At 38.7% G+C, this 27,999-nt stretch overlaps 1 protein-coding gene across 2 annotated transcripts in view; it reads left to right on the top strand.

Moving 5' to 3' along the window:
- Cep85l (centrosomal protein 85L) overlaps positions 1-20,401 on the top strand; it is a 116,379-nt gene extending 95,978 nt beyond the window's left edge. For both annotated transcript variants that reach the window (XM_075945851.1, XM_075945860.1), the window contains 3 exons: positions 9,972-10,079; positions 12,263-12,494; positions 15,769-20,401. In XM_075945851.1, coding sequence (XP_075801966.1) covers positions 9,972-10,079; positions 12,263-12,494; positions 15,769-15,932 — 504 coding nt within the window. In that variant the 3' untranslated portion in view covers positions 15,933-20,401. The remainder of the gene's footprint in view (positions 1-9,971; positions 10,080-12,262; positions 12,495-15,768) is intronic.
- The last annotated feature ends 7,598 nt before the right edge of the window (positions 20,402-27,999 follow it).

Here is a 27,999-nt window from a genome sequence, read left to right as displayed (position 1 = left end):
GCTTGTGCACATGAATGCAAAGGCCTTTAAAGGCTGGAAGAAGGTGTCAGGTCCCCTGTAGCTGATTGTGAGCCACCTGAAATGGGTGCTGAGAACTGACCTTGGGTCTCCTGCAAAAGTGGTCTTCACTCCTAACTTGTCACCAGCCCCCAACACAGGAATTTTTTCGTGAAGCTTGAGCGTGATACCTGGCAGTTTGCGTGTATCACATACATTTCTTCATGTTATGGTCATTCAGTATTTATTTGTATAAATTAAAATGTGCATAATTTGCTCCTCAATTTTATTGCAGTCTTTAGTCACATGTAAATATGATTGCATATAAGTTAAGTATGTAGAAGAATGTGATTCATACCATTTTGTCTTTTATCTTGAATACTTTTTTGTCTTTTTCTTAATTTTTTATTTTACATACCAACCACAGTTTCCCCTCCCACCTCTCCTTTTGTTCCCTCCCCCCACTTTGTACACCCCCCCCCACTCCTCAGAAAGGGTAAGGCCTCCCATGGGCGTCAACTAAGCATAGCTTATCAAGTTGAGCCAGATATCTCTGTCAAGATTTCTTTCTCATTGCTCTCTCTCCCCATCCCTCACCCACCATTGTTCTCTCTCTCTGTCCCTCCCCCAACTTCTTTAAGCAACTTAGAAAATTGGAGTCAAATTAATAATTTATTTCCAAATACATTGGTCCAGGCAGTATATTTGTTAAGTTCTGTTATGTTTTGAAGTGATAACTTATTTTTTTTTGCTTTTAGCATCTCATTTACAAATTGTGATTGTCTAGGTCCTAGATAGGCCTAGTATGTAGTTTACTCACAAAAGTATCTAATATAGTAGGTCAACCTAGCCACACTTAACTGATTTGTATTAGAGTGGGAAGGTAGAGATGGAGACAAGTATGGCTTCTCTCTTCCCTGAAATTCATCTCTTTGGTTGTGTTAATTTTGTCCCTGAACAGTTGGAAAGGCTGGATTTATAAACATTTGGTGGTTTGTGATGACACTTCATAAAAGATGTATACTTTGTTTAAAAAATATCAATCCATAAACTATTTTTTTCCTCTGGCATTGGAAATTTAAAAGACCATTTTGAGTTGAAGAAACACTCTTATATTATTTTGTAAGTAGCTAATAAGTATATTATTATGGGTGAAGTATCACAGTAATAATCTAACAAGAGTAATGCCCTTGACTGCTAATTCTTCAATGCTGTCTAGTTTCTCCTCAGCTGTTTTCAAAAACAGCCTTCCCATAGGTTATATCTGTACTTTTCTTCATGTAGCTAAAATACAAATAAAATACTATGTAAAAGAAAAGCAGAACATCCCAAATGATTAATATAAATCTTAAAATTTAGCTATCACTATAGTAATAATTGTAAAACTGAATTCACTATAATTTCAATGTTCTTCTTTTTCTAATAGTTGCAACACATTTAGGCTTTATAGTGGACAGAAACAACTTTGTGTTACTAGAATTGAATTTTGTACCAATGTTTTTTCCCATAAAACATTTAAATGATCAGAGGTAAACAATAAAATCTTATGCTGTATGCATGTCTCCCTTATTAATACAAGATGAAATAAGACATTGTTTTATAATGAAATGCTATTTATTGAGTCAAGATCTTGCCATGTAGTCTTGATTGACTTGTAACTTATCATATAGACCAAACTGGCCTCAAAGTTAGAGAGATGTACCTGTCTCTGCCTCCCAAGTGCTGGATTAAAAGTGGGTGCCAGCAGGCCTTACATGAAGATAATTATTTAAATACATATGTCATCTGCCATTTTACATCCAAAGTTTAAAAAAAATTACCTGGTATAAGTCACTGGAAAGTGTAGTTCAGTTTTAGAAGGAGAACAGAATTCATCTTGGACTAGAAATAATATTGCAATTGTTGTTAAATATGGAAAAAGCAAAGCTTCATATAAAAGCAGATATTAAATTTGAAACTGAGTCCTATATGAAACTGAGTCCTGTAAAGTATAGCTTTTTATACAGTTTGGCTTAACTGTCAAGATGATATTGTTGACTGGGATGAATTCCTTGTTGATTGATTGTGTAAAAATGTTGCTTTTCTTTACATCCATGAGACCAGGAAAGACCACTGGCTTCTCTGTGGGCTTTTCCACTTATGAACAAAATAACATTTGCATACCACATTCTTCTATCATTTCTGTAAATTTTATGGTTACAGTCAGAGTGTGATCGAGTTCTTCATTGGGTATTACTTTCCTTCCTGCTTTGTTAAATCATTTCACTATCATAAGCTTATTTCTAGTTGACTGTCATCTTTGCATTTTGGTTTTGTAATCTTGACAAAGGAAGTATGAACTTTAAAATTTTCAACTCTTTTTACTTTTAAAATGTCTCCATAATGGAAGCATGAATGTCATTAACTGGCCTTTCAAAATTGACATCTATCAATGAATGATTATTATAACCACAAAAGATAAAATTACATTCAGAGGCCATTTCAACTGCCTACTCTTACAGGCATGACTAGGACTTCCATTCTTTTTTTTTAATTAATTAATTTATTTATTAAGGATTTCTGCTTCCTCTCCGCCACCGCCTCCCATTTCCCTCCCCCTCCCCCCGATCAAGTCCCCCTCCCTCATCAGCTCGAAGAGTAATCAGGGTTCCCTGACCTGTGGGAAGTCCAAGGACCGCCCACCTCCATTCAGGTCTAGTAAGGTGAGCGTCCAAACTGCCTAGGCTTCCCCAAAGCCAGTACGTGCAGTAGGATCAAAACCCCTAGGACTTCCATTCTTAAAAACTCTTGTCAGTCTGTCCTATTTACAACGTGACAAAAGAAGATATTCATACAGTCTCAGAAGATTTGTCTTAATGTTTACCAACAACTTGTAAAGTTTAGCTAGTAGACTTTTCTCAGTAGAAATACTAGAGAAATGGATTTTATGCCAGTAGGGTGCTTTATAGGTGGAATATGACTTCTTTAACCTAATAATTGAATTGCATTAACGCTTCCCATTGTTACATAGTATTTATCTTCTACCTTTTGTTAGATTAATTTAATGATATAAAATTCTTTCTAATGCTTAATTTTTAAAAGATACATATTAAATTGCTTCATGTCTTAATGACAAATTAAAAATACCATATCAAACTTAATAGTTGAAAAACGTACCAGCCAAGTATAGTGTCTTCTATCAAAGAGAGGGTAGCATGCTTTCATATGCTCTTTCTCCAGGTATCTTTAATTCAGGAGACTTGTATTATTATACATATTGTGCATTTGCTTTAAGCACTTTATAATTTTTGCATAATTAAGATACATCAAAAACTGTAAAAGATGAATTCACCTTTTGAAGAACCATCTTTTTGTGTCTTAGTTAAGGAGGAAGCTATTGATGTAAATTATGAAGAGTTCTTTTGAGCCTATTTGTGCTGAGTGATCAGTCACCAAATTTGTCTGGATAATTAGGTTATTTGGGATGCTTTTGGAATCCTGTCTTTATGAGCTGTATGAATTCCTATCTGAGGGTTAAATTTGAGCCTGGATTGGATAGACTGTGGGCATCACTTGACTGCAGCCTTGTCTCTAGTCCTGGATCTTCTGTCAGGCACAATCCTCGGTGGTCTCTGCTCTTGAGTGGGAAGTGCAGGGAAGACTAGGTGGGAGGTGAATAAAAACGTTTAATGTTTAGATACCAAGTGGTGCTGCTGAAAGATCTTGTTTATGAACTAAAATACTAATCACAAGGCAAAAGAAAGGGAATTCGGGCAACTTTTTCTCTATGTTGCATGAAGTTTCAATAACAATTTTGAGTCATAATTGTCACAACATACTTTTCATGCCTTTGTATGTTACAATATTTTTAGTATATCCAGTAGATGCTCAGACTCAGGTCACAGCCTTAGAGCACTTTATCCCCTTCAGAAGAAGCCCTGTGTCTTCTCATTTTTTTCTCTTAAGCTCTCCTTCCCCTCTCTAGCTCTGAGCAATTGCTGAGACATTTCTAGCCGCTGTAGATTTACCTGTTCCATAACTTCATGTGTCTGTGGCTTTTACTGACATGAGCCAATTGTAAGCTCCACTAGTTGCTGCTGATGCCTCGCTTTCAGCTGTTGATAGTAGCACACACGGCTTTACAGATCATCCATTCTGGTTCCTTCTCAGGACAACTTCATAGGCTAATGAGGATTGCTCTGACTGGGGGCTATGCCTCCCAGTCACCTGCCTCAGGCCTGTAACATCAGTGAATCTGACAGTAACCTAGCAGTTGCCCTTTACCACAACTGCCAGTATTGAAATATTTTATATATGTGTGTCCATGAAGGCCAGAAGAAGGTACCAGAGCTGGAGTTACAGGTAGCTGTGATATTCCTTGTGTGGGTGCTGGGAGCCAAGCTTAGATCCTCTGGTAGAAGAGAAAGCACTCTTAACTAATGAACCATTTTCCAGTACTTCCATTGTTTTTGAAAGGACCTTTTAGACATACTCTTACAAATGAAGCCATTTCTTTGTGGACACATTTGTAATTTCATAGTATGATCTATTTGCTCTGAGTGAAAAATCTCTGATGTTGGGGTTATTCAGAAACTTGTGTGTGTGCATAAACATTACAGCATGCATGTGGAGGTCAGAAGACAATTTTGGGGAGCTCTTGCCTTTGCCTCGCTTGAGACAAGGCCTCTACTTATTGATTTGTTTATATTTGTTTATTCGTTCTGCTGCTTCACTCTCGGAATTTACCCTTCAGTAAAAAGAGTAGGGACAGCATCTCTCAGTGTCCTTGACTTGCTGCTTCTAGCATGTAACCCTGTTCCACAAACTGAGGCAATAATTACTAGGACCACCATGTTCTTGATAACATCACACAAGGTAAAGTCTTCATCCTTTGTGGGAAGATGCTGGAAGAAAAAAGCCCCACCTCTTGGCTACCTTGCTTGAATCTTATCCACAGCTACAGGTAGCTGGGGCAGAATGTCAAACATTGATGGGTCCTGTCTCCTTTGGGAAGAGGATTCTAGCAGTCTGGAGCAGAATTTCCATCTTTCTGAGCAGTGAGATCTAAAGATGGGGAGGGTTGTGCTTCAGGCACCATGCAGTCCATTGCTGCTGTTTCTGGGTTCTAGTAGGTTTTCCTGAATGAATGTCTTTGTGCTATATGGCCATTTGCAGTAACTTCTAAATGTCTTCTTTTGTATTATTCACCAACTTCACTAGGGAGCAGGTTTGCAGAGCACCTCATGAAGAATGTAGAGCTCCTCATCAGGTGATTTTTAAAATCACATGATTGCAAAATGATAGCTAACTTACAGAATTAGAGCTATCATATCTTCGAGTCTTATAAACAAGCTAAAAATGGCTTATGGTGTTTGCATATTACTTCTTTTAGTTTTTATGATTTTTTATTTTTATTGGCGAGAGAGAGTTGTGTATATACCCCACATTTCTTACTTCTTAAATAGATGTAAGGAGATAGAAATGAAGGGGCCAAGTTCAAAACCTAGATTTCTAAGATTTGATCATCAAATTAGGAAATTCTTTTCGTAATATATAACAATTACTGGGATATTTAAATGTGCTCGCCCTCACTTCACAACTATGTTTTTCTTAAAGAAAAGTCTTTATTGTGAATACAGGAAGCTTCCCTGTAGAGGAGGCTCGAATAGAAGCTTCTTACAACAGCATGGACATGTAGACTGGGCCTCACTCAAGTGTGAGTACTGGTCCACATGCATTCAGGGCTTTTGGAAACCTTTTTCTCTTTAAACTAGCGTACAAGTAATTGATATCACTACAGACTTTCCCTACAGACTCTGTTTTTGTTGAATCTCCTCTCTGTCCCTTCTCCCCCAAGTAGCCCCATTCCGCATGCGTGGATTTGATTACCTTTCTTTCATTCTCCCTTCACTTAAGATCTACCCCCTCCTGTGTTTTTTCCTTGTCTTATTACCTATATCCATCCGTACTCATGTGGATTCTCACAAAAATTAAAATTTAAGACCAAATATGTGACAAAGCATGTAGTGTTTTTTCCTAACTCTGGCTCCCAATGCTTAGTATAGTTCCAGTTCCATCTATTTTCTTGCAGATGTCACAATTTCATTTTTCTTTGTGGCCAAATAAAGTTCCAGAGTGTTTATGTACCACCTTTTTCTGTATCAGTTTATCTGTTGATGGGCATTTAGACAGCAGTGAACATGGATGTGCAAGTATTTCTCTGATAGAATTCAGTTTTTATGGTATACATCCAAAAAACCCCTTGGTTTTTAGTCTGCAACTCAGAATTCTCCCTTCCATATTTGCGTCCCTAGGTTCCTGTTCCACATCACCACACTATTGGACATACTTGACATAACACATTAAAAACAGAATCTCCGAAACTTTTTGAAAAAAATTCACCACAAACTGTGCCATACCTCCCAGTCCTGAATTATTAAACTTAACCTTAATTCTCAGCACATGTTTCTCAGGAAATTCCATGACCTTTAAAATATATCCCTCTCCACCCGCCTCCTGTTGCCAGCATCGTCCAAGCTATTTTTGTTTCTCTTGTGGAGTTCCTCTTCCTGCCTCTCCCTTGTGTTCACATAGTCTGTTCTCTTGTTAAGTGATACCATGGGACAAAAATCAGATCACATATTTCTGCTCAGAACTCTTCAATAGTTTCTTTTATTCAAAATAATAATCCAAGTTCGAACATTAAGTTAAGAAGCCTGTGTGTCCACACTGGTGTTGCCGTGCTTGGTAGCTGGAGTCACTCTGGCTCTGTTGCCTCACCTTCATTTACTCCAACAGAAGGCAATGTCTGCCCCAGAGCTTCTCACTTACACTCTCGGTATCTGGTGGACACAGTCCCTTAATCACCTCAAATCATGCTATCAGTGTCAGCTTTTCCATGGATTTTGTACCCTGTTTTGAGATTTCAATATCACTTTTCCTACCATTCTCTTTTCCATTTTCTGCAAGAGTAAACAAACTAATATACAATATTATACAGCTATAACTTATTTTGTCTTTTTCTTGCTAATAAAAATTCCACAAAATCCAACAGCTTTGACTGTTCACTAATTTATCATGTAGTACAAAGAAGAGTTTGCTCATAGATAATTACATGAGGTAGCATTGTTTTGATAACTCTTGTGGGATGTGTGTGTGCTCACGCACATTCATGTATGTCCGCAATACTAGTGTGCTTTTCTTTTCAAATGACTCCTTTTAAGTTGAGCTTACAGATTGTATAGAGTCTGTTGGCAATAACATGGCTTTCCTTCGTTTGAGTTATTTGTGTATTTCTAGATTCTTATATCTAAACAGTACATGCAATTAAAACTACTTTTCAGCTTCAGAAATGCTCATAGTAAATGCCAGGAGGTTATGAATTTAGCAGAGTCTTAAGACTGTTAAGTCTGGAACTTAAGGAAGATTTTTGACATTTAAAACCTAATTCAGTCCTTTAATTTATGAATTCTTAATATGGCTAATGGAGCACAAACAGATTGGTATTCTGCATTTCACAACAGCCAAATATTTATTTCAGAAAATATGGATCATTTATTTATACATGGTAGGAAACCACTATTTGTAGCAATTATACTCTAAAGAAAACGCAAGATTTCAAAAATGCCTTGTGAAATAACATTTATTATTCCTTCTTGATAGGACAAATTAGCTGAAATGTCTATCAAATTTTCTAGGTTTTCCTGCATAGGAAAATAGTTATTAATCTGGTATTTTGGATTCTTACACCAAAATAACTACATTGTGCATTTGCATTTATAAACACTAGTAAGCACTACAAGAGCTATTGTGAACATTGGGTGAAAGACCAGAACTACTTAAACAACCCTTGTTCTGTTCAGGGGTGGGTGACTGAAAGGAAATAAGCATGATGTTTACTACTTGAACTGCGCTTGACTCTGGAGATCTAGCGTGACAGTCACATTTTGTTCTTTCATCTATTGAGACAATAGCATTACTTCACTCCAAACCTTATGGATACATGTTTTCACACAATTTAGAATAGATGACCTCTGTTGTAGATGAGGTGCTATTGTCAGGCAGCTTCAGCACTGCAGCTAGAGTTATCCTCGGAAACAGACAGGAATGCATCTGGGAACCCAGTCTCCACGGTGCTTCCCGATACCCGGCCAGTGTGTCACATGAGTCAGATGTTATTTCAGTTTTCCTTTTTGTGACTCTATTGCCAAATACTTCCAACTGCTCCTAATAGAAACGTTGTCTGTAGCCGGGCAAATGGTGGTACACGGCTTTATTCCGAGCATTTGGGAAGCAGAGGCAAGCAAATCTCTGTGAGTTCTAGGAAACCTGGTCTACTAGTTCCAGGACAAGCTCCAAAGCTACAGAGGGAAATCCTGTCTTAAAAAGAAAGGAAGAAAGGAAGGAAGGTTTGCTTGTTTTGTAACTGTCTTAATTTAATCTTATATGGAAACACGTTAACATGGCTCTGAGTTGATCAAACTGTAAAACACTAAGTTTTTAATGGATTGTATTGTGAAAATAACCTCTTTGGATTTAGTTTTTATTGTTAAAATATGAGCTTTATGTTTTTTCTCTGTAATTCCTTTTTTTTGGTTTTGTTTTGTGTTTTTTTGTTTGTTTGTTTGTTTTTTGAGACAGGGTTTCTCTGTGTAGCTTTGGAGCCTGTCTTGTAACTTGCTCTGTAGACCAGGCTGGCCTCAAACTCACAGAGATTAGCCTGCCTCTGCCCTCCAAGTGCTGGTATTAAAGGCATGCGCCACCACTGCCCAGGATTTCTATAATTCTAATAAAGCTAGTTTTCTCTATAATTCTAATAAAGCCATGTGTCTTAAGAGAATTTCAATTGAATTCTGGAATATAGATAAATAATATTGTCACTCCAGGAAGCATAAATCTCCAGTAGGTAATAAATCCCCATATATCATTCAATCAAATGAAGTTAGAAAACAATTGCAGTACCAGAAATATGTTTAGGGAGCTTTCCTTTTGTGTTGTATTGCCAAATGCATTTTGAGGGAGTGCAAAACAAGCTTGTGTAAGAAATATACTTGCTCAAAGGGTTGAGCCATTTTTATCTAGCTCTTAAGCCATTAAATAGTCTTCCAGCATTTTATCAAATGGCATTTAAAAACATTAAGTTAAATATCTTCCCCTTACGGTCTTCTGTCTGCCTCTGTGACCCTCTCCTTCCATCACATGAGGTGATAGGGTGGTACACATTCATAACGGATGTGTGCTATTCAGGTGGTCATTATATGAAAGCATGTTTAATTAAGAATAAATACAGATTTGTGGAAAAATGATTTCTCCTGACTGGTTATAAGTTTATTGATTTCATGGTCTAACTACATGGGGAAAATTGGTAGAAACACTTAGGAACCCTAGTAAACCGTTTTTTTGTTTTGTTTTGTTTTGTTTTGTTTTGTTTTATGACACGTCTTCTGTAGTGTGCAGTCTGAATCAGGAGTCAGCTGGGATGACTCGGGTATCCCTAAACCATTTTCTGTGCTGCTTTGTCACACTCAGGCCTTTCTTTTTCGTGGTACTATCTACTACGTGATATGCAATTTTATAATGGAATAAGGAGATTAATTTTCAAAGTTTCCTCTGGCCTGAGTTTGGGCTCATCTTCATTGTTCAGGACAGTATAAACAGAAAGGGAGCTTAGCTACAAATAGTTTTTGGAAATGTCTTACTCTACTATTTTATACATAAGAAAAATGTAACAAAGTATTGCTTTGTTGCCAATACATTCCTAACACCAATTAATGAAGTGTAGCACTAGCTAGAAACCTCAATTGACATGTTTACACTGGTTAAAAACCTCTTTGGTATGGCTTCCCTGGTCTTTCGATCTAATATGAGCTGTTTTAGAGGCCACAGCTTCATCATAGAAGGGGCTAGGGAGACCACAAGATCTTAAATATTTGGGGTATCAGATTGACATGTGTTAACATGCTTGCTTTATAGTTTTGTCATTGTTGTCATTTTAGTCTATGCAAGGGGATCTTTCTAAAGAGAAACGGACTGCAAAGAGCATGGTAGAAGAGCTCGGAAGAAAAGACGGAAGCCTCCAGAGGTTAACAGAAGCACTGCTCCAAGTGAGTACAACTCCCACCGCCTAGAAGGGCGATTCTCCATCTCTTTACAGTCAGTACTTGCTTTCTATGTATAGAACATGTACAACTGGGAGGCTTGACTTGATGTATTCAGTAAAGTCATCAGGTTTCACAAGAAAATTATAACAAAAGGCAAGCCTTTATTTTTTTATGTCTTCTCCCATGCATTAGAATACAATTTTCATGACTTAACTAGGTATATTCAAATGTTACACATGTACTAAGTCCCAAAGTGCAAAAATAAGGCACAGATTGAACATTAGCAAAGTCCTCAAGGGGTCGGCAGTAGCAGATCACACTCTGTCCTGAGTATGAGTTGAAGTACTTGACCTCTGCTTAAGGACATCTTGCATACAATACATGTGTTAGCCAAAGTACTCGAATGAATCTCCTAAAGTGGAAGATGTTTTCTTACATAAAGCTTTCCACAATATGATTATCATGCCCAATAAAAATAATGATTTCTTGATTTTGATAATAATCTGTATTCACATTTCCCCGCTTCACCAAGTGTTTGTTTATGGTATGAAAGACATTCCATCAGGGACCACCCATGCATTTTATTATGGTGTCTTCTAAATCCAAGGTGCTTTTCTTTTGTGTTTCTGTCTTATTGAAGAAACTAGAAGCTCATTCTTCTCATAGACTTAGAGATTGTCATATGAGATTTGTCCTTTAGATTCGTCCTTTAGATTTGTCCAGCTCCTTCCTTAATGATACCATTTGTTCTTTACCCTGTGTTTCTAGTAAGCTAGTTATTAGAGCTAAAGGCTACATGGAATTCATGCCAGTTGTTCCTGCTATGAATATTTTGTATTGCTGACATTATTGTACAATGTGATTATCCTTCCTAAGTAGCATACTAATACTAATCTCTCTAGGTTAAAGTGGTGACAGCCTAGCCTTTTTTTTTTTAATTAAAGGTACAGCTACTACAAAAAGCAGGTGATCTGTGGGACTGGCAGAATATGCAGTTGGCCAGCGTGTTTCCTAGCATCTACCAAAGTTCATGATTTAAAATTAATTTTTCACGTGTAGTTCATTCCCTTTCTCTTTATTAGCTACCATTTATACATAAAAGCAACCTTTTCCTTGTCACCCAGTCTATTTGATTATTCTTAAATGCAGTTCCATTTAGAAACCCTGTTAAGCTTACTTGTCATGAGTGGGGAGTGGGAGATAATTTTGGAGATGAGGATAGCATCTTCTGAGTGTAGTAAGTCATGAATCCATGCTGATCCTTCCAGTTCTGCTCACAGAGTTCTGAGATGCTGGCGTTTCTTTCCCATTCACGTCTTATTTATATTTCTTTGTTTTAAATCATAAAATTTAATTTCTTTAAGTATCAAAACATAAATACTTTTTCTTAAGATTAAAATAAATAGTTCCGTCTTCTCCAGGGGAGTCTCACTGGGTATATTAACCACATTTCAAATAACGAACCAACATGAAACAAACTCCGTGGTATTGTAGACTTTTTGTTTCATTTGGATTGTTTGAGCACTTTCTCTTATTGGTCTCTTGCTTGTATATTTTGCTTTCTGTTTTATGGGAGCCCTTTTTGTTGTGTTTTTTTTTTTTTGAGGGGAGGATTTGGTGTGTGTGTTTCTTGTTTTATATTTGTTTGTCTTTACCCTTTTTTCTCTTTGTAAAAAAAACAAAGACAAAGTTGGATAGATGGAAAGGGAATAAGGGAGGACCTAGGAGGAGTTTAGGGTGATGATCAGAATATGTTGTATATAAAAAAGTTTTTTTTTTTTCTTAAAAAAAGAAGAAAGAAAAAGAAATAGTCCCAATATAGTTAAGTCACTTCGGATGAGGTTTAAGGTGTCCTTGCTTTTTCATTCAAATGGGTTACATTGTGGGGAATGCAGACATAACCGGTCTGCTTGTTAGGAAAGGAATGTTGAGAACCCCAGGCTGCTGGGGTGTGATCCTTCCCTTTGATTACTGTGGGTGTCACATGACACAGAATACTCAGACCTTTAAATATAGATCATTTGTTTCTACTAAATGTATGCAATTGAATTTGGTTAAAGTAAATACACAATGATGTTTGATAATAGACTTGTTATAGACTTCGTGGAAAATGTTAAGCCATATGACTTTGAATACTTTTTCTCTGTTCTAACAACTGGCTTTTTTTTTTTCTTTATCCACTACAGAACCAAAGACAAACAGGAGAGACATACTCTTTACTGGATCAGGGCCAGGAAGCAGAACAGTCTGGGCTGCAGACCCTCCATTCTAAGTGGCCTCTCTTTGACGTGACTGTGATTGACCAGCTGTTCAAGGAAATGTCTTATTGTTTGTTTGACTTGAAAGCATTGTGTAGCATTCTTAATCAACGAGCTCAGGGCAAGGAGCCTAACCTGTCCTTATTACTGGGAATCAGATGTAAGTGGCTGATACTTTTATTCTGTTTGCTTTTTCTGTGTTAGCTTTATGCTCTCCTTTTCTTTGGCTTTATTAAGTCTTTAACTCAGCTGGTGGTTTTAGGTTTACCTCTCACCAGTTCAGTACTAAAACTGATGTAAATTTGTGGAATCTCACAAGGGCATAGTTGCAGAATGCCTGGAGGTGTTTCCTACACTGGGTCTGAGTGTGGCCTGCAGTACCACTCCCCTTCCCCTCGCTCTCCAGTCCTAAGAGCAGTCAGGGTGCCCTGCCTTGTGGGAAGTCCAAGGCTCCCCCTCCATCCTGGTCTAGGAAGGTGAGCATCAAACAGACTAGGCCCCCAAAAAGCCAGTACATGCAGTAGAATCAAAATCCAGTGTCATTATCATTGGCTACTCAGTTCACCCTCATTGTCAGCCACATTCAGAGAGTCCAGTTTGATCACACACTCGTTCAGACCCAGTCCAGCTGGCCTTGGTGAGCTCCCATTGGATAAGTCCCACATCTCCGTGGGTGGACGCACCCCTCGCGGTCCTGACTTCCTTGCTCATGTTCTCCCTCCTTTTGCTCTTCATCTGGGCTTTGGAAGCTCAGTCCAGTGCTCCAGTGTGGGTCTCTGTCTCTATCTCCATCCCTCGCCAGATGAAGGATCTATGGTGATATGCAAGATATTAATCAGTGTGTCTATGAGAGGAGGCCATTTCAGGCACCCTCTCCTCTGCTGCCCATGGACCTAGTTGGGGAAATTCCCTTGGACACCTGGGAACCCCTCTAGAGCCAAGACTCTAGCCAACCCTAAAATGGCTCTCTTGGTTAGGATAACTTCTTCCGCGCTCCCATATCCACCCTTCCTCCATCTCAATTATCCCAATCCCCCAAACTCTCCCCAGTCCTCCCCTTCTCTCTTCTCTCTCCCCATCTCCCTTTCCCCCCAATCCACCCCCACCCCCTGCTCCCAACTTTTGCCTGGTGATCTTGTCAACTTCCAATATCCAGGAGGATAACTATATGTTTTTCTTTGGGTTCACCTTCTTATTTAGCTTCTCTAGGATCACAAACTATAGGCTCAATGTCCTTTGTTTATGGCTAGAATCCACTTATGAGTGAGTACATACCATATTCCTCTTTTGGGGTCTGGGTTATCTCAGTAAAGTGTTTTCTATTTCCATCCATTTGCATGCAAAATTCAAGATGCCATTGTTTTTTACTGCTGAGTAGAACTCTAAAGTATATATGTGCCACACCTTCTTTATCCGTTCTTCCCTGAACCTAGGGGAACCTAGGTTGTTTCCAGGTTCTGGCTATTATAAATAGTGCTGCTATGAACGTAGTTGAACAAATGCATCTCTTGGGTATATGCCCAAGAATGGTATTGCTGGATCCCGAGGTAGGTTGACTCCCAGTTTCCTGAGAAACCGCTACACTGATTTCCAAAGTGGTTGCACAAGTTTGCATTCACACCAGCCCGGGGATTGTTTTTAAGAACAGCAATGTGTCCTTCAGTTGTCGATTGGCAGACTTACCCTAATTTTCTTAAAATTCTCTGCCTCCTTGGTTTTCATGACATCATTCCCAAGTTCTGCTTCTACTTTTATGACTGCTTAGCCTCAAGATTCTCTAGACTTCTCTGCAACTTTCTTACTGGGTTTCATCTGGGCACACCGTTAGCCTCAGCATTTGGGAGGCAGAGGCAGGTGGATCTCTGTTAGTTCAAGGCCAGCCTGCTTCACAGAGTGTTACAGAATAGGCAGAACTGCATAATGGGTCCCTGTCTCAAAAAAAATAATATTGGAGTACACAAGAGTTATTAGTCAGTGGCTATTTTCATTTGTTTCCTCTTTTAGTCACTATTCTCTCTGAATACTTTCATCTTTTTTTGTTATTACAATACTTTTCCCCATACAGATACTGATCTCTCTCACCTTGTCTAGAAGGCATCTTTGGTGTCCTGATTGTAGTCAACTCTTTATATATATTTTCACACTGGCTCTTTCCTAGGTATTAGAGACTCAGCATGACTCAAGTAGAGCCCCACTGTCCCAACCAGTTCTGCTCTCCTCAGAGTACTTAGTACTACCATACGCCACCTGATCCCCGTCCCTGACCTCACTGTTGGCAGTTAAGCTCTATTGAGCTAATATTTACTCCTACCATTATGTCAGCCTCACATAACCCTGAACTCATCTTATTCATCCTCCTTTCCCTATCCATTTTTCATATTGTTTTCAGGGTTTTGTCTAAACCATAAATTGTTTTTCCTAATATCCTCCCTGTGTTAGAATAGGTTCTGCTTATCTCTGTAGCTTATTTCTTATGCCTCTTCTCACATGTATTTTTGTCTTCTACTGTTTAATTGCTAGACACTACTAGTCTTGTTTCTCAGATTCTATCAGACTGCTGTGTTTTGTGCTTTGATAGCCCACCAATAAACAAGTCCCAGCCATTACTCCAGTTAGGTCTACGTATGTTTTGTCTGTCCCGCTGTCTCTTTTGAGTAGTGGTGAGTCATCCACAGTGTACTCTACGCCTAGTTATTTATGGAATCATTTGGAAAGCATTGAGAATAAATCATTGACTTCATCCAGCATCATACCTTGATCATGGCAAATGTTCATTAGTGCTTTAAAAAAAAAACAAAACAACAACAACAAAAAAAAAAAACCAGTTAGTTGGCTGCTGTGCCAGAGGTTGAAAGAGTTTATTTCACATTTTTCTTGCTCTTTTATTGGAACATGCTTTAAAAAAAAACTAGAGTAGATAATTAAGAGCTAGCTGCTAGACCCTCACCTTCATTATTCAGACTTCTGGTCATTCTCTATACACTTGTTTCAGTTGTTTGAGATTATATGGTCCTAATACTCTGGCTATATCTTTTGAAACTAATGTCTGCATGCCAGTAAAACTCCCTTTTGTAATCATAAAATTTAAGACATTTAGTCTGTTCAAATAATTTTCAAATTTTGTCATTGGGAAAGAATTAAGTACACTAGTGGAACTTGAAAAGAGATGTGAGAAGTCGCTCTTTGTCGCCTTGCTAATATTGCTATTCACCAAGCATGCTGAATTTGTGTATGCTATATGAATTTAATACATTTTAATTTTAACTAGCAGTGGTTTTTTAAGACCACGCAGGTAGGGTCTTTTTAATCTCAAATAATGTATAATTTGAACCTAAGCCTCACTGGTATTCATTGTACAGCATCATGTTTCCATGAGAATCTTGAACTGTCTATTCAGAAACCTAAGATGTTCTCTCCATGCTTTCTTTACACAGCAATGAACTGTTCAGCTGAGGAGACTGAAAATGACCACAGCCCAGAAGCACTAACTAAAAAGCTCTCAGATGTGTGCCAGTTACGGAGGGACATTGATGAATTAAGGACTACAATATCAGACCGCTATGCTCAGGACATGGGCGACAACTGTGTTACCCAGTGATCAAGTGTTGGGCCACAGCAACAATGATCCATTGTGAAATGCTGATGTGTTAGACTCCTTTGGTTTTTTTAGGACTATAAGGGAAAGGTGAAGCTCCTTGTAATGGACTTCAGCTTTGTTGTTTCTGTTGTTAGGTTTGCTTTTCTGAGGAAGTTTGAAGGGGCTGATCAAATCAGGCAAGCAATCATGTTACTATTTGAAAAATGAGATAATGTCTGAAAGAAAAAGAACAAAGCAACCTGCATTTTCAAACTACTGATTGTAGGACCAAGCTGTGAACAGTGCTCTTCAGATAAAGGCATAGGGTTTCCTTACTCCTGTCATTTTGTGTACGTACATGTGAGTGCTCGTTCATTCTCTTGCTTGATCACTCTGTCTCTGTCTGTCTTTCTGTCTGTGTGTGCTTGCCATGCGTGTGCATTTGCATATGCATGGACTCTGTCAACACAATAATGGGATTTCAAGGGTCAAAGCAAGACTTTAAAAGGCACACACGGTTGATTCTTCACTTTGGATTTTTCTAGGCAGACTGACCTGATCCAGTTCCAGGGCAGTGTTCTAATACAGAAGGCTAGCAAGCAAAATCATTAGTACTTTAAAAAGTGGCTGTATTGAGATGGTGCGCTTGCACAGTTGGGCTGATTTTGGCACTGGGGACAGCTGTTTCCTTCTAGAGTGGTCATAGATTGTCTCAGCAGTGTGAAGCTGCCATGAGGATTTTTCCATTGGCTTTGTATGAAAAGTTAATATACAAAAAGTAATTGCAATTAATTTCAGCATACCCCTTACTATTTGTAATCTTTATTTATGATATATATATATATATATATGTAAAGAGAGCCATATAAAATTAATAGGAGCCTTCTGAGGCCTTCAGTGACTAGTATAAAAAGGAAGATGATAAAGTAACTCTGGCAGGGCTGATTTTTATCCACACTTAGGCACTCACATTTAAGCAGTGTCAGGCCTGCTTTAAACTACTTTAAGAGAAAGCCAACTCATTATTCATATATGAATTAACAGTAACATAAAACAAAGCCTAAGTCTCAGTGATTTTTTAATTACTAGATTTGTTGCATTACAAACAGCTTGTCATGGAGTGTGATATTGCTTAGGTTGGTTCATTTGGAGCACAGGGTACTACTATGTAATGCAACTCATTTGAGCAGATACAGTCATTTAAACTTCAAATAATATTGTCTGTATCATTTTATGTTTTAGAAAGATTATATATTTTATTGCCAGCTGAGAATTCATTACAATCTTTTTAATACAGGCAAAGCATTGCCTTTTATGGGTATGTTTTCCCTTCCTTCCTTTCCTTCCTTCTTCCCTCCCTTCATCCCTCCCTCTCCACTTAATGCAACCCAATTTTCTTCAGGCAGGACTACTAGGTGGGAAAGTAAAGGGTGTGGAGCCGGCAGGATAGTACTGTTGACTGACATAAACTGTTTTCTTGCTAAGCTTATTCTGGTAGAAAAGATTTTTCTTAATCTCATCAATGAGAACTTAGTAGGACAGGCCTTTAAGGAGATTGCTCAGGAAGATGATTAGTTCAGAACTGAACTGTCCATATTCATTTGGTAGTTATATTTCAGTAGTTGGTTATACTATATAATAATGACAGATTTCCCTTCTATTTAATGCTAAATCCACTCTACTACTCTTGGGATCTGACTACTAATTAAATCAGTGTGTTGAAGCGAGTATGCAACCTAGCTCTCTAACCCAGAGAGAATTCTCTCTAAGAATTTGGTTCTTTAAAAATGTGTTCATTGGGTTTGGGGGGAATGTTTTGATGATAATCAAGAAATTGTTCACTGCAAAAATATATGCTGTGCAAAAAGTAACATGTGTAGATGGTCCCAAGCTGTAAAGTCAGATAATAGCATCTACTTGGTCAACCGCTACAAGTACCAGATTTACTTTGGCTTTGGATAGAGTCCTCCCTGTTCTTTTATGGTGTCAGAAATACAGCCACCTAAAACCATAGCCCTGTAGAGCAAATATTGCTGATGTGTGTTAGCATCTTCTTAGAGTACCTAAGTCCTAGGTTCTTAGTTTCATGCTTTAAGTTTTTCTACTTACTGCTTTTTAAAATAAATTTACGGTCATATACACATAGAGAGAGACATGCACAAATACCTTTCGTCTGGCCACTTGCAATAAATAATTTTTGTTTCAGCTAGTTTTCTAAAACTTAATAAATTTAATTCACATATGTTAGAATAAAAATTTTTAATTAAGAAATTACCAGACTCTTATTGATACATTTTAATTTTTAAACTGTATACTACCATTAAAAAGACATTCAGATGTGATAGATTTTGATTCATATTTTGATATAATTGACTACAAAATACTAATCTCTTACTAGAGTCTAGAGTTATTGAAGGACTGTGATAGTAAGGAGTCAGCTTTGGAGGGAATTTTGAGGAAGATGGAGCTAGTTGTGTTCTAGTTAGTCAGCATTTCATTTTCCAGAAACATCTTCCTTGAGACACACCCATGTTAGAATAATAATAATATCACATCCCATTGAAAACAAAAAAATTATCATTAGGTCAAGTGTGATGGCAAACAGCAATTCTATAGTATTTTGTCCACATTTTGAAGTAGGGTGTACATGGAGTTACTATAATAACATAAGCCTACAATACGAAGGAATTTAATTCTAAAAAATCTATCTATAAATTTTCATATGCAATGATCTTTTTTCATTTATGCCTTTGTGTATAGTCTTATTCTCCTAAGAAGTGTTACACAGCATTTTACTTTTAGTCTATTCAAGGTGAAGCCATTTGAACACAGCCACGTAGAACAGAGGTAGGCTAACAATCGCTGCAGGAAAGTCACCGTTTACCTATGCCAGTAGAACTAGCTGAATCAAGGACACAGAAATGCGCTGTTCTTGCGTGTGATGTCAGAAAAGCAGACTTAAACTGAGTGCGTTTCCAGTGGCGTCTGGTTGTAAGAGTCTTGACAAGATACATATATAAGAATTTTATTCTTAAGAGCATGGTCCCTTTTAATACTTGGAATGGATTCACTATTTAAAGTTAGCATTATTATATATTAGTGATGGTTGTGGGAGTTTACTTTTGTGAAACTGAATTTAACTTTTAGTAGCTTGTTAGAAAAATATTAAGAGCTAGAAAATGTTGCTAAAGTAAATATTGGACAGTTTGACTTAGAACGTTGTGAGGAAATATTGTTCTTGTTTCAGACTCATTGGGAATCTCGGGCAGGTTGTAAAGGGACCGTTTCATTGGGGAATGCTCTTTAAATATCAGCAATATTGAGTAACAGGAGCTGAGCAACAGGCTATTTTGCACAGTACTGTTCAGTGCTAGCACACCTCTGGTTTAGATTGCTGGAGTTCTTGTCTATATTTCTATCACTAGGATAGAATGTTCTATGAATGGCCACACAGAGCAAGCAGATGACATTTGGAGCCACCAGTAGCCCTTGCTTCCTATTCGTTTCCATTTCTGACAGTTCTTTTCAGTGCTCACGAATGAAGAGAAACTGTGTCCTGTTTGGTAGAAAGAGTAAAATTTCAATTTCACCCCCAAAACACACTGATGGTAATTGCTGTATGAATGCATCATACATTTAATCATGAAAGGGAATGATTGAGATTCTTCTTATTTAAATGAAATATTCAATATAATAGAATGTACTTTGAAATCAATAAGTCATTGGCAACACTGTTGCAGCTGCATACAGAGAACCTTTTGTGCCTTTTTGCCTGCAGTGTTTATTTCTCTTACATGAGCTATGAGAATGTTGATTATTGCACCTTGTTCTTTGGTAAATAGACTTAAGAATTTTTCTAAAAAGAGCCATTTCTTCTTAGATGATAGTTACCTTAGTAAACTTGAGAGGATGTATCATATTTGGATGTGTTTGAAGCTCAGCCTTTTCTGTATAGAGAGCAGGAAATTCCTTTAAAATGTACTCATTTGTATGTATGTGTGTATTTATATATTATATATATGTAGTTATTTAAATACTTAAGCATGAAATTGACATAATGTTGGCGTGGTGACCAGAAGTAGTAAGGTGCTAGACGGTCACATTAAAAGCACAGCACAGCAGAGTGTGCAATCAGTCACTGACTGGTGGGTTTGTAAACTAGGTTCAGTTTTTGAACCACCAGAATACCTCATGTGTAAATACAGTGTTCATGATTTAACTGAAATACAGTTATTGTAAAAAAAAAAAAAATGTGAAGCCACTGGCTGGCTTATGCCTTCTGACTTTGTTTTTCCTCCTTTTTGGAAAGGAGTTGTTTTTGGTTTTGTTTTTTAAATAGGGTTTACAGCTAGAAATTTGAATGCCAAAGTTCTATTTATTAAACTAAGAGAAAAAGTTTTCAATGTTAATGGCTAGTATTTTTCCACTGGACTATTGTTTGTTGATGTTGGAATTTGTATTTACAGAGAAATAAATTTTTTACAAAAATATTTTGTCTTTGTGGTACCTAATGTTGGTATAAGAATGTATATGACAGTTCAGGCTTTCTAACCCAAGGTCTCAATGACCTGACTTTTAAGTAAATGCTTTCCATAAATATATAGAAGAAGCTTTGATCAGAATACAAGACTTGGGCTTTCTAGGTCTCTCTTATTTCATTAGCTAAAAATCATTGCCTCAACATCTTTCTGGGAAGGTGGGTAGAATTCCCACAACAGCTGTAATAAGTGCAAAGTCAAGACTGCATACCTCTCAGCTGATAGAGCTGTGCTCCCTCAGGGACTGTGCACACCTCAGCTGATAGAGCTGTGCTCCCTCAGGGACTGCATACATCTCAGCTGATAGAGCTGTGCTCCCTCAGGGACTGCAGACACCTCAGCTGATAGAGCTGTGCTCCCTCAGGGACTGCATACATCTCAGCTGATAGAGCTGTGCTCCCTCAGGGACTGCGTACACCTCAGCTGATAGAGCTGTGCTCCCTCAGGGACTGCGTACACCTCAGCTGATAGAGCTGTGCTCCCTCAGGGACTGCAGACACCTCAGCTGATAGAGCTGTGCTCCCTCAGGGACTGCATACATCTCAGCTGATAGAGCTGTGCTCCCTCAGGGACTGCATACATCTCAGCTGATAGAGCTGTGCTCCCTCAGGGACTGTGTACACCTCAGCTGATAGAGCTGTGCTCCCTCAGGGACTGCATACATCTCAGCTGATAGAGCTGTGCTCCCTCAGGGACTGCATACATCTCAGCTGATAGAGCTGTGCTCCCTCAGGGACTGCATACACCTCACTCAGCTGATAGAGCTGTGCTCCCTCAGGGACTACATACATCTCAGCTGATAGAGCTGTGCTCCCTCAGGGACTGTGTACATCTCAGCTGATAGAGCTGTGCTCCCTCAGGGACTGCATACACCTGAGCTGATAGAGCTGTGCTCCCTCAGGGACTGTGTACACCTCAGCTGATAGAGCTGTGCTCCCTCAGGGACTGCATACACCTCAGCTGATAGAGCTGTGCTCCCTCAGGGACTGCATACACCTCAGCTGATAGAGCTGTGCTCCCTTAGGGACTGCATACATCTCAGCTGATAGAGCTGTGCTCCCTCAGGGACTGCATACATCTCAGCTGATAGAGCTGTGCTCCCTCAGGGACTGCATACACCTCACTCAGCTGATAGAGCTGTGCTCCCTCAGGGACTGCAGACACCTCAGCTGATAGAGCTGTGCTCCCTCAGGGACTGTGTACATCTCAGCTGATAGAGCTGTGCTCCCTCAGGGACTGCATACACCTGAGCTGATAGAGCTGTGCTCCCTCAGGGACTGTGTACACCTCAGCTGATAGAGCTGTGCTCCCTCAGGGACTGCATACACCTCAGCTGATAGAGCTGTGCTCCCTCAGGGACTGCATACACCTCAGCTGATAGAGCTGTGCTCCCTTAGGGACTGCATACATCTCAGCTGATAGAGCTGTGCTCCCTCAGGGACTGCATACATCTCAGCTGATAGAGCTGTGCTCCCTCAGGGACTGCATACACCTCACTCAGCTGATAGAGCTGTGCTCCCTCAGGGACTGTGTACACCTCAGCTGATAGAGCTGTGCTCCCTCAGGGACTGTGTACACCTCAGCTGATAGAGCTGTGCTCCCTCAGGGACTGCATACATCTCAGCTGATAGAGCTGTGCTCCCTCAGGGACTGCATACATCTCAGCTGATAGAGCTGTGCTCCCTCAGGGACTGCAGACACCTCAGCTGATAGAGCTGTGCTCCCTCAGGGACTGCATACATCTCAGCTGATAGAGCTGTGCTCCCTCAGGGACTGCGTACACCTCAGCTGATAGAGCTGTGCTCCCTCAGGGACTGCATACATCTCAGCTGATAGAGCTGTGCTCCCTCAGGGACTGTGTACACCTCAGCTGATAGAGCTGTGCTCCCTCAGGGACTGCAGACACCTCAGCTGATAGAGCTGTGCTCCCTCAGGGACTGTGTACACCTCAGCTGATAGAGCTGTGCTCCCTCAGGGACTGCAGACACCTCAGCTGATAGAGCTGTGCTCCCTCAGGGACTGCATACATCTCAGCTGATAGAGCTGTGCTCCCTCAGGGACTGCATACATCTCAGCTGATAGAGCTGTGCTCCCTCAGGGACTGCAGACACCTCAGCTGATAGAGCTGTGCTCCCTCAGGGACTGCATACACCTCAGCTGATAGAGCTGTGCTCCCTCAGGGACTGTGTACACCTCAGCTGATAGAGCTGTGCTCCCTCAGGGACTGCATACACCTCACTCAGCTGATAGTGTTGTGCTCTTTTGAATGAGGGGACCGCTTGTTCATCCCAGCCACCCAGAACCAAAATAATCATACAGAAACTATATTAATTAAAACACTGCTTAGTCCATTAGCTGTAGCTTCTTATTGGCTAACTCCTATATCTTAATTTAACCCATTTTTATCAATCTGTATATCACAATGAGATCGTGGCCTACTAGCAAAGTTTCAGCATATCTACCTCTGGCTGTGGATCCATGGTATCTCTGATTCTGCCTTCTTTCTCCAAGCATTCAGTTCCACCTTTCCCACCTACATAAGTTCTGCCCCATCAACCGGCCAAGGCAGTTTCTTTATTCATTAATGGTAATTACAGCACATAGAGGGGACTCCCACATCACCTCCCCTTTTCTGTTTAAATAAAAAAGAAGGCTTTAACATTAACATAGTAAAATTACATATAACAAAACAGGTATCAAGCAAGAATTACAGTTACAATATTTATATCTATACCATAGCTAAGCAAAACTATATAACTATTCTTCAACTCCATTAAAGACTCCAGAAGGATATATTATTACCTAAGTAAACAATAAGTTTATTTAAAGCAACTTCCAAAACTAGAATTGACAGACTTCTCGCTACCTGGGCAGTCACCCAAAGTTCTTCTGTACTGTATGGGCATTCATCTTTAGCCTACATGCCCATAGTATCCAGCATACTTTTCCACAAAGCAGGAAATTTGAAAGAGAGTTCCACCTATACTGGCAGTTTGTCAGTCACTTTCTTCTGTATCCTGCAGAATATCTAGCAGACTCTTTTATGAAGCAGGAACCCTGAAGCACGGTCTCTAGGCAAGTTCATCAGTCATTTCTCTGCAGGTCCTGTATGTCCAGTTAAGCAGTCCAGGCAAGAGCAGTTTCTTGTTCAAATGGCTAACCAACTCCATAAGGAGCCTCTTCAGTGCCCATCATCCTCTTGAAGTAGCTTGGTGCTGCCAGGAACAGATGTGTCTCACTGTCATGAAAAGTTCTAAGTTCTTAAACATTTTAAATGCCATATTCTGAAGGTCTGAAAGATTTGGAAAATACCTAAGTGACTGATATATGTGTGTGTGTGTGTGTGTGTGTGTGTGTGTGTGTGTGTGTGTGTAATGACTATGAGCTTCACTATTATTGATGATTATTAACCTATATTTCTTAATTATACATTGTATTTTTAAGTGAACAAAGACAATACCTTAATCAAGGGCAGAAATATACACATACAGTATAACTAAATTTACCTTAAATTTGTATCAATAAAGCAAGATCCATACCAATGCTAATCTCTATAGCATATCCCCTTTAAATGTAAAAGAACATTTACAAACAATATTTGGGAATATGGGCGTAGTTCAGTCCATACTGCTTCTTGCTGTTTGGGGGCACTGTTAATAAGGTTTTTCAATGGTGTATCCTGTGTGCTAGGTTCATCTCAGTCAGCAGTTGGGTGAAGTAATTTTTTGAGGGTGTTCACAGCAACCTTTCAGGGGGTCTTGTTCCATCATACCATACCAGTCTAGAAGCAACCCACAGGTTCTCATCCTCTGTGGAAACAAGAGAAAAACCTCTTTCCAAAGCAACATATCCTTATACCCAAATTTGGAAGTCATCATACCTTTATAATATCATGCTGGTTTAGCTTAGCAGCATACAATGAAATGTCCCTCTGTACATAGCTCCTTCATAGTCAAAAAATTCAAAGATAACACAAAAATATACATAATCGGACTCTCTGAAATTTCAATCTTTACGTGGCTTATTTTTACTCTATAGCTTTTTAATATTTATTTTATTATCTTTTAGCTTTACTCCTTTAATCTATAACTGTCTGTCTTTGTCCTCTGCAAATATTTTGTGGCTGTTTAGCTTAGGGATTTTGTGGGACTCTTAAAGTAGGAGTTGGGGGTGTCTCTGACTCTTTTGCCTACTCTTGGGAACCCTTTTCCTCCCACTGGGTACCTTGATATGAGGGTTTTTTCCCTAATCTTATTGTGTCTTGTTATGCCATGTTCTGTTGATATCCTTCGGAGGCCTGTACTTTTCTGAATGGAAATAGATCTGGGAGAGAAGGAGGTTGGAGGGTGCTAGGAGGGTTGGAGGGAAAAGAGGATGTGTGTTTGGCATCCTTAGCTATCAGGGAAAGGCAAATTACAATGACTTTGGAAATGTATCTTCCAGCTTTGATCAAGAAGGGGACAGTAAGTTTCCAGAGGAACTGACACCTTCTCCTGCCCTCTGTGGGTACCTGCATACAAGTGTAAACATTCACCAAGTGTATGCACTTGTGTGTGTGTATGTGTGTGCGTACACACATGAGTACAAATAAATAAATCCTTAATAATTAAAAGTAAATTTTCAATATGATCTAGCTATACTATTTCCTAAGGCCTTGGAGCATTCTCGCACTGTAAAACTTGCATGTCCAAGCTTATTGCTATAATATTTTCAACAGCAGAAAACTGAAACCAGGCTAGATGTCCATCAACAGAGGAATGGATAATGAAAATGTGTATATACATGATGAAATTTTACTTGTTTGTAGAGAAAAAACTGAATTAAATTTGAAGAAAAATGGATCTGAAAAATATTACATTAAGCAAGGTAACTCAGACCAAGAAAGACAAATTATATAGTCTATAATATGTAGATCCTAGCTTGCTATAGGTATAAATCCTAATGAATGTAGAAATAGGCTATGAAACTAGTAAGAGTAGCAGTAGGCTTTGTGTGATGTGGCATGAAAGCAGAAAGGAAGTGATGAGGGAGAGGGTCAGGGATTGGGGTAAAGGTGAAGAATAATCAACAGAATCAAGTTAATGCCATAACAGAATCTAATGCTATGCAGGCTGATATATAAAACATCCTGAGATAGACTAAAGTGACCAATGCTAACTTGTGGCATAAAGATATTCCCAAGCCATCCCTTAAATAATCTTTTTGTTATTATATTGGAATCTGGGATGAACATAATTAAATTCAGTTGGCGCCTTTGGACAGTTGTCATTAATAGTTACATTGCAACTATTGCCAAACAATACTCAAAGCAAAATCAAAGCAGGTGCTCCTGGGGTAGAGTTGGAGAAAGTGGCTGGCTGGAATGAATGTTGAGGGGTCTGTGGCCAGTAGTTAGCAGAATAAGCTTAATATCGCAAGACCACGAGGTTCAGGGTGCCAGGATATTTAGTACTGTAGTACTATGTGCTAGGAATTAGAGATGTTTTGGGGAATTCTGAGCTCCAAAGGGACTCAGACCAAGACTCTACCAAAGGGATTTGTTTGTGTAAACATCTTGCTTGGTCTATGATTCTCTTTATTATCTGGCCTGTAGAACATTTTCAGTTTACATAAATAGTACATAGAAGATGCACTCGCTCCATCTACCACTGCAAGCATTTTTCCTTATTAGTTACATCTTGCATTGTTAAGGTACATGTCATATAACTGGTAAACTAATATTGGTTGTTATTTGTAACTGAAATCCCTAGTCGATTCCTGAATGATTCTCTGAATTATGGAAAATACGCATTATCATATATTTTTCAACAATTCTGAGTTTTGAAAATACATTTTACATATAGTTTATATTCATATGAGCCAAAAGTTACTTTTCTGAAAATTACTTCACAGGTTTATGACAAGTTTTATGAAATATTTTGTCACTTTCAAGTGGGAAAGATGCCTTAAATTTTTACTTAAATTTGAATCCATTATATGAAATGTAACTACATTTGCATATTTTTGCGATGTATTCCTAGGATAACATTCTTGTTCCAAAGAATGCTTTATACTTTGATTTGTAAAAGAAATCCATAGTATACGTCTTACCAGATTGGGTTTTGAAGAACAAAAGTCTCCCATACCAATAATTCTCCATAAAGTTTGAAAAGATTTGAAGTCCTATAATTGAAAGAAAAATAGAAGCCCAGAAAAATTACAAGGAAATTTGTAATTAAAGTGGTTACTATTTCCTTACTTTCTTCTTTTTTTCCAACATAATATTTTTATCAATTATTTAGAAATATCATGCAATGCATCGACCACACTCACTTTCCATTCCTCCCAGGTCCACTCTTTTATAATTTGTGTTGCCCATATACTCACTGGAGCATGGTCAAACTCTCGGTGGAAAGCCCCTTACTCATAACTGAGACCTTTACCATCCTTACCACCAGAAGTCTACAACTACGAAGAGCTATACTTCATCATCTTTATCTTTTTTAAGGACTTCCCTCAATAGTTTCATGTCTAGACTGTTTCTTTTTTCTTTTGTGGGGATGGGTGGGTGTATTGTAGAATCTTTCAATGTCTGTTATTCTCAATTGAGACTGTAGACTCATTGATACTACTGCAACAGATTCTTCTTTGCCCATAACAACCACCAGCAGCACAGATCATGGACTTTCCATACCTGCACAGACAATGGGCAATCTGTATGGTCTCTGGTGGCATCTTGGACCATAAATTTCATCATGATCTCCAGTGGCAACATGGATTACAACATCAACATGATCCCAGAGTGGATCATGGACAGTAACATGGTTTCCAGTGGCACCAAGGACATCATTGTAGGTTATTTGTTCAACTCTTTGAGGGCTTAGCACCCAGCTCTCAAATAATTACACAGAGACTTATTTTTAGTTATAAATGCCCTGCCTTAGCTTGGCTTATTTCTAGTCAGTTTTTCTAACTTAAATTATTTCATTTATATCTATGTTTTATTTCTGGACTTTTTACCTTTTTATTTTATATACCTTTCTTTCCTTCTTATTGATTACGTGGCTGGCTATGTGTTGGCTTCTGGTGCCCTTCTCTCTTTCTCCTTTTCTTACTTCTCCTTCTTCTCTCCAGCCTTGATTTCTCCTCCTATTTATTCTGTCTGTCAGCCCCACCTATCCTTTCTCTTGTCAAGCTATTGACTGTTTACTTCTTTATTAGACCAATTAGATATCTTAGTTAGGCAGAGTAACACAACTTTACAGAGTTAAACAAATGCAACATAAAAAATGCAGCATATCATTGCTTCATTAAACAAATATTTCACAGCATAAACAAATGTAACACATCTTAAACTAATATTCCACAACACCTCATTGTGGCCTCTAGTGGCTGCATGTATCTCAGACATCAACATGGCCCCCAGCTGCAGTATGGATCACAGGTATCAACATGTTATCCAGTGACCACAGACATCTACATGGTCTCTTGTGACAACACAGACCACAGACATCAGAATAGCCCCATATGACAGGCCAGACCATGGGCATAAACATGGCCTCTAGGAGCAG

This window comes from Microtus pennsylvanicus, chromosome 1 (genome assembly GCF_037038515.1).
Source record: "Microtus pennsylvanicus isolate mMicPen1 chromosome 1, mMicPen1.hap1, whole genome shotgun sequence".
NCBI classification, from domain to species: Eukaryota; Metazoa; Chordata; class Mammalia; order Rodentia; family Cricetidae; genus Microtus; species Microtus pennsylvanicus.
This window is presented reverse-complemented; position numbering and strand designations above follow the sequence as displayed.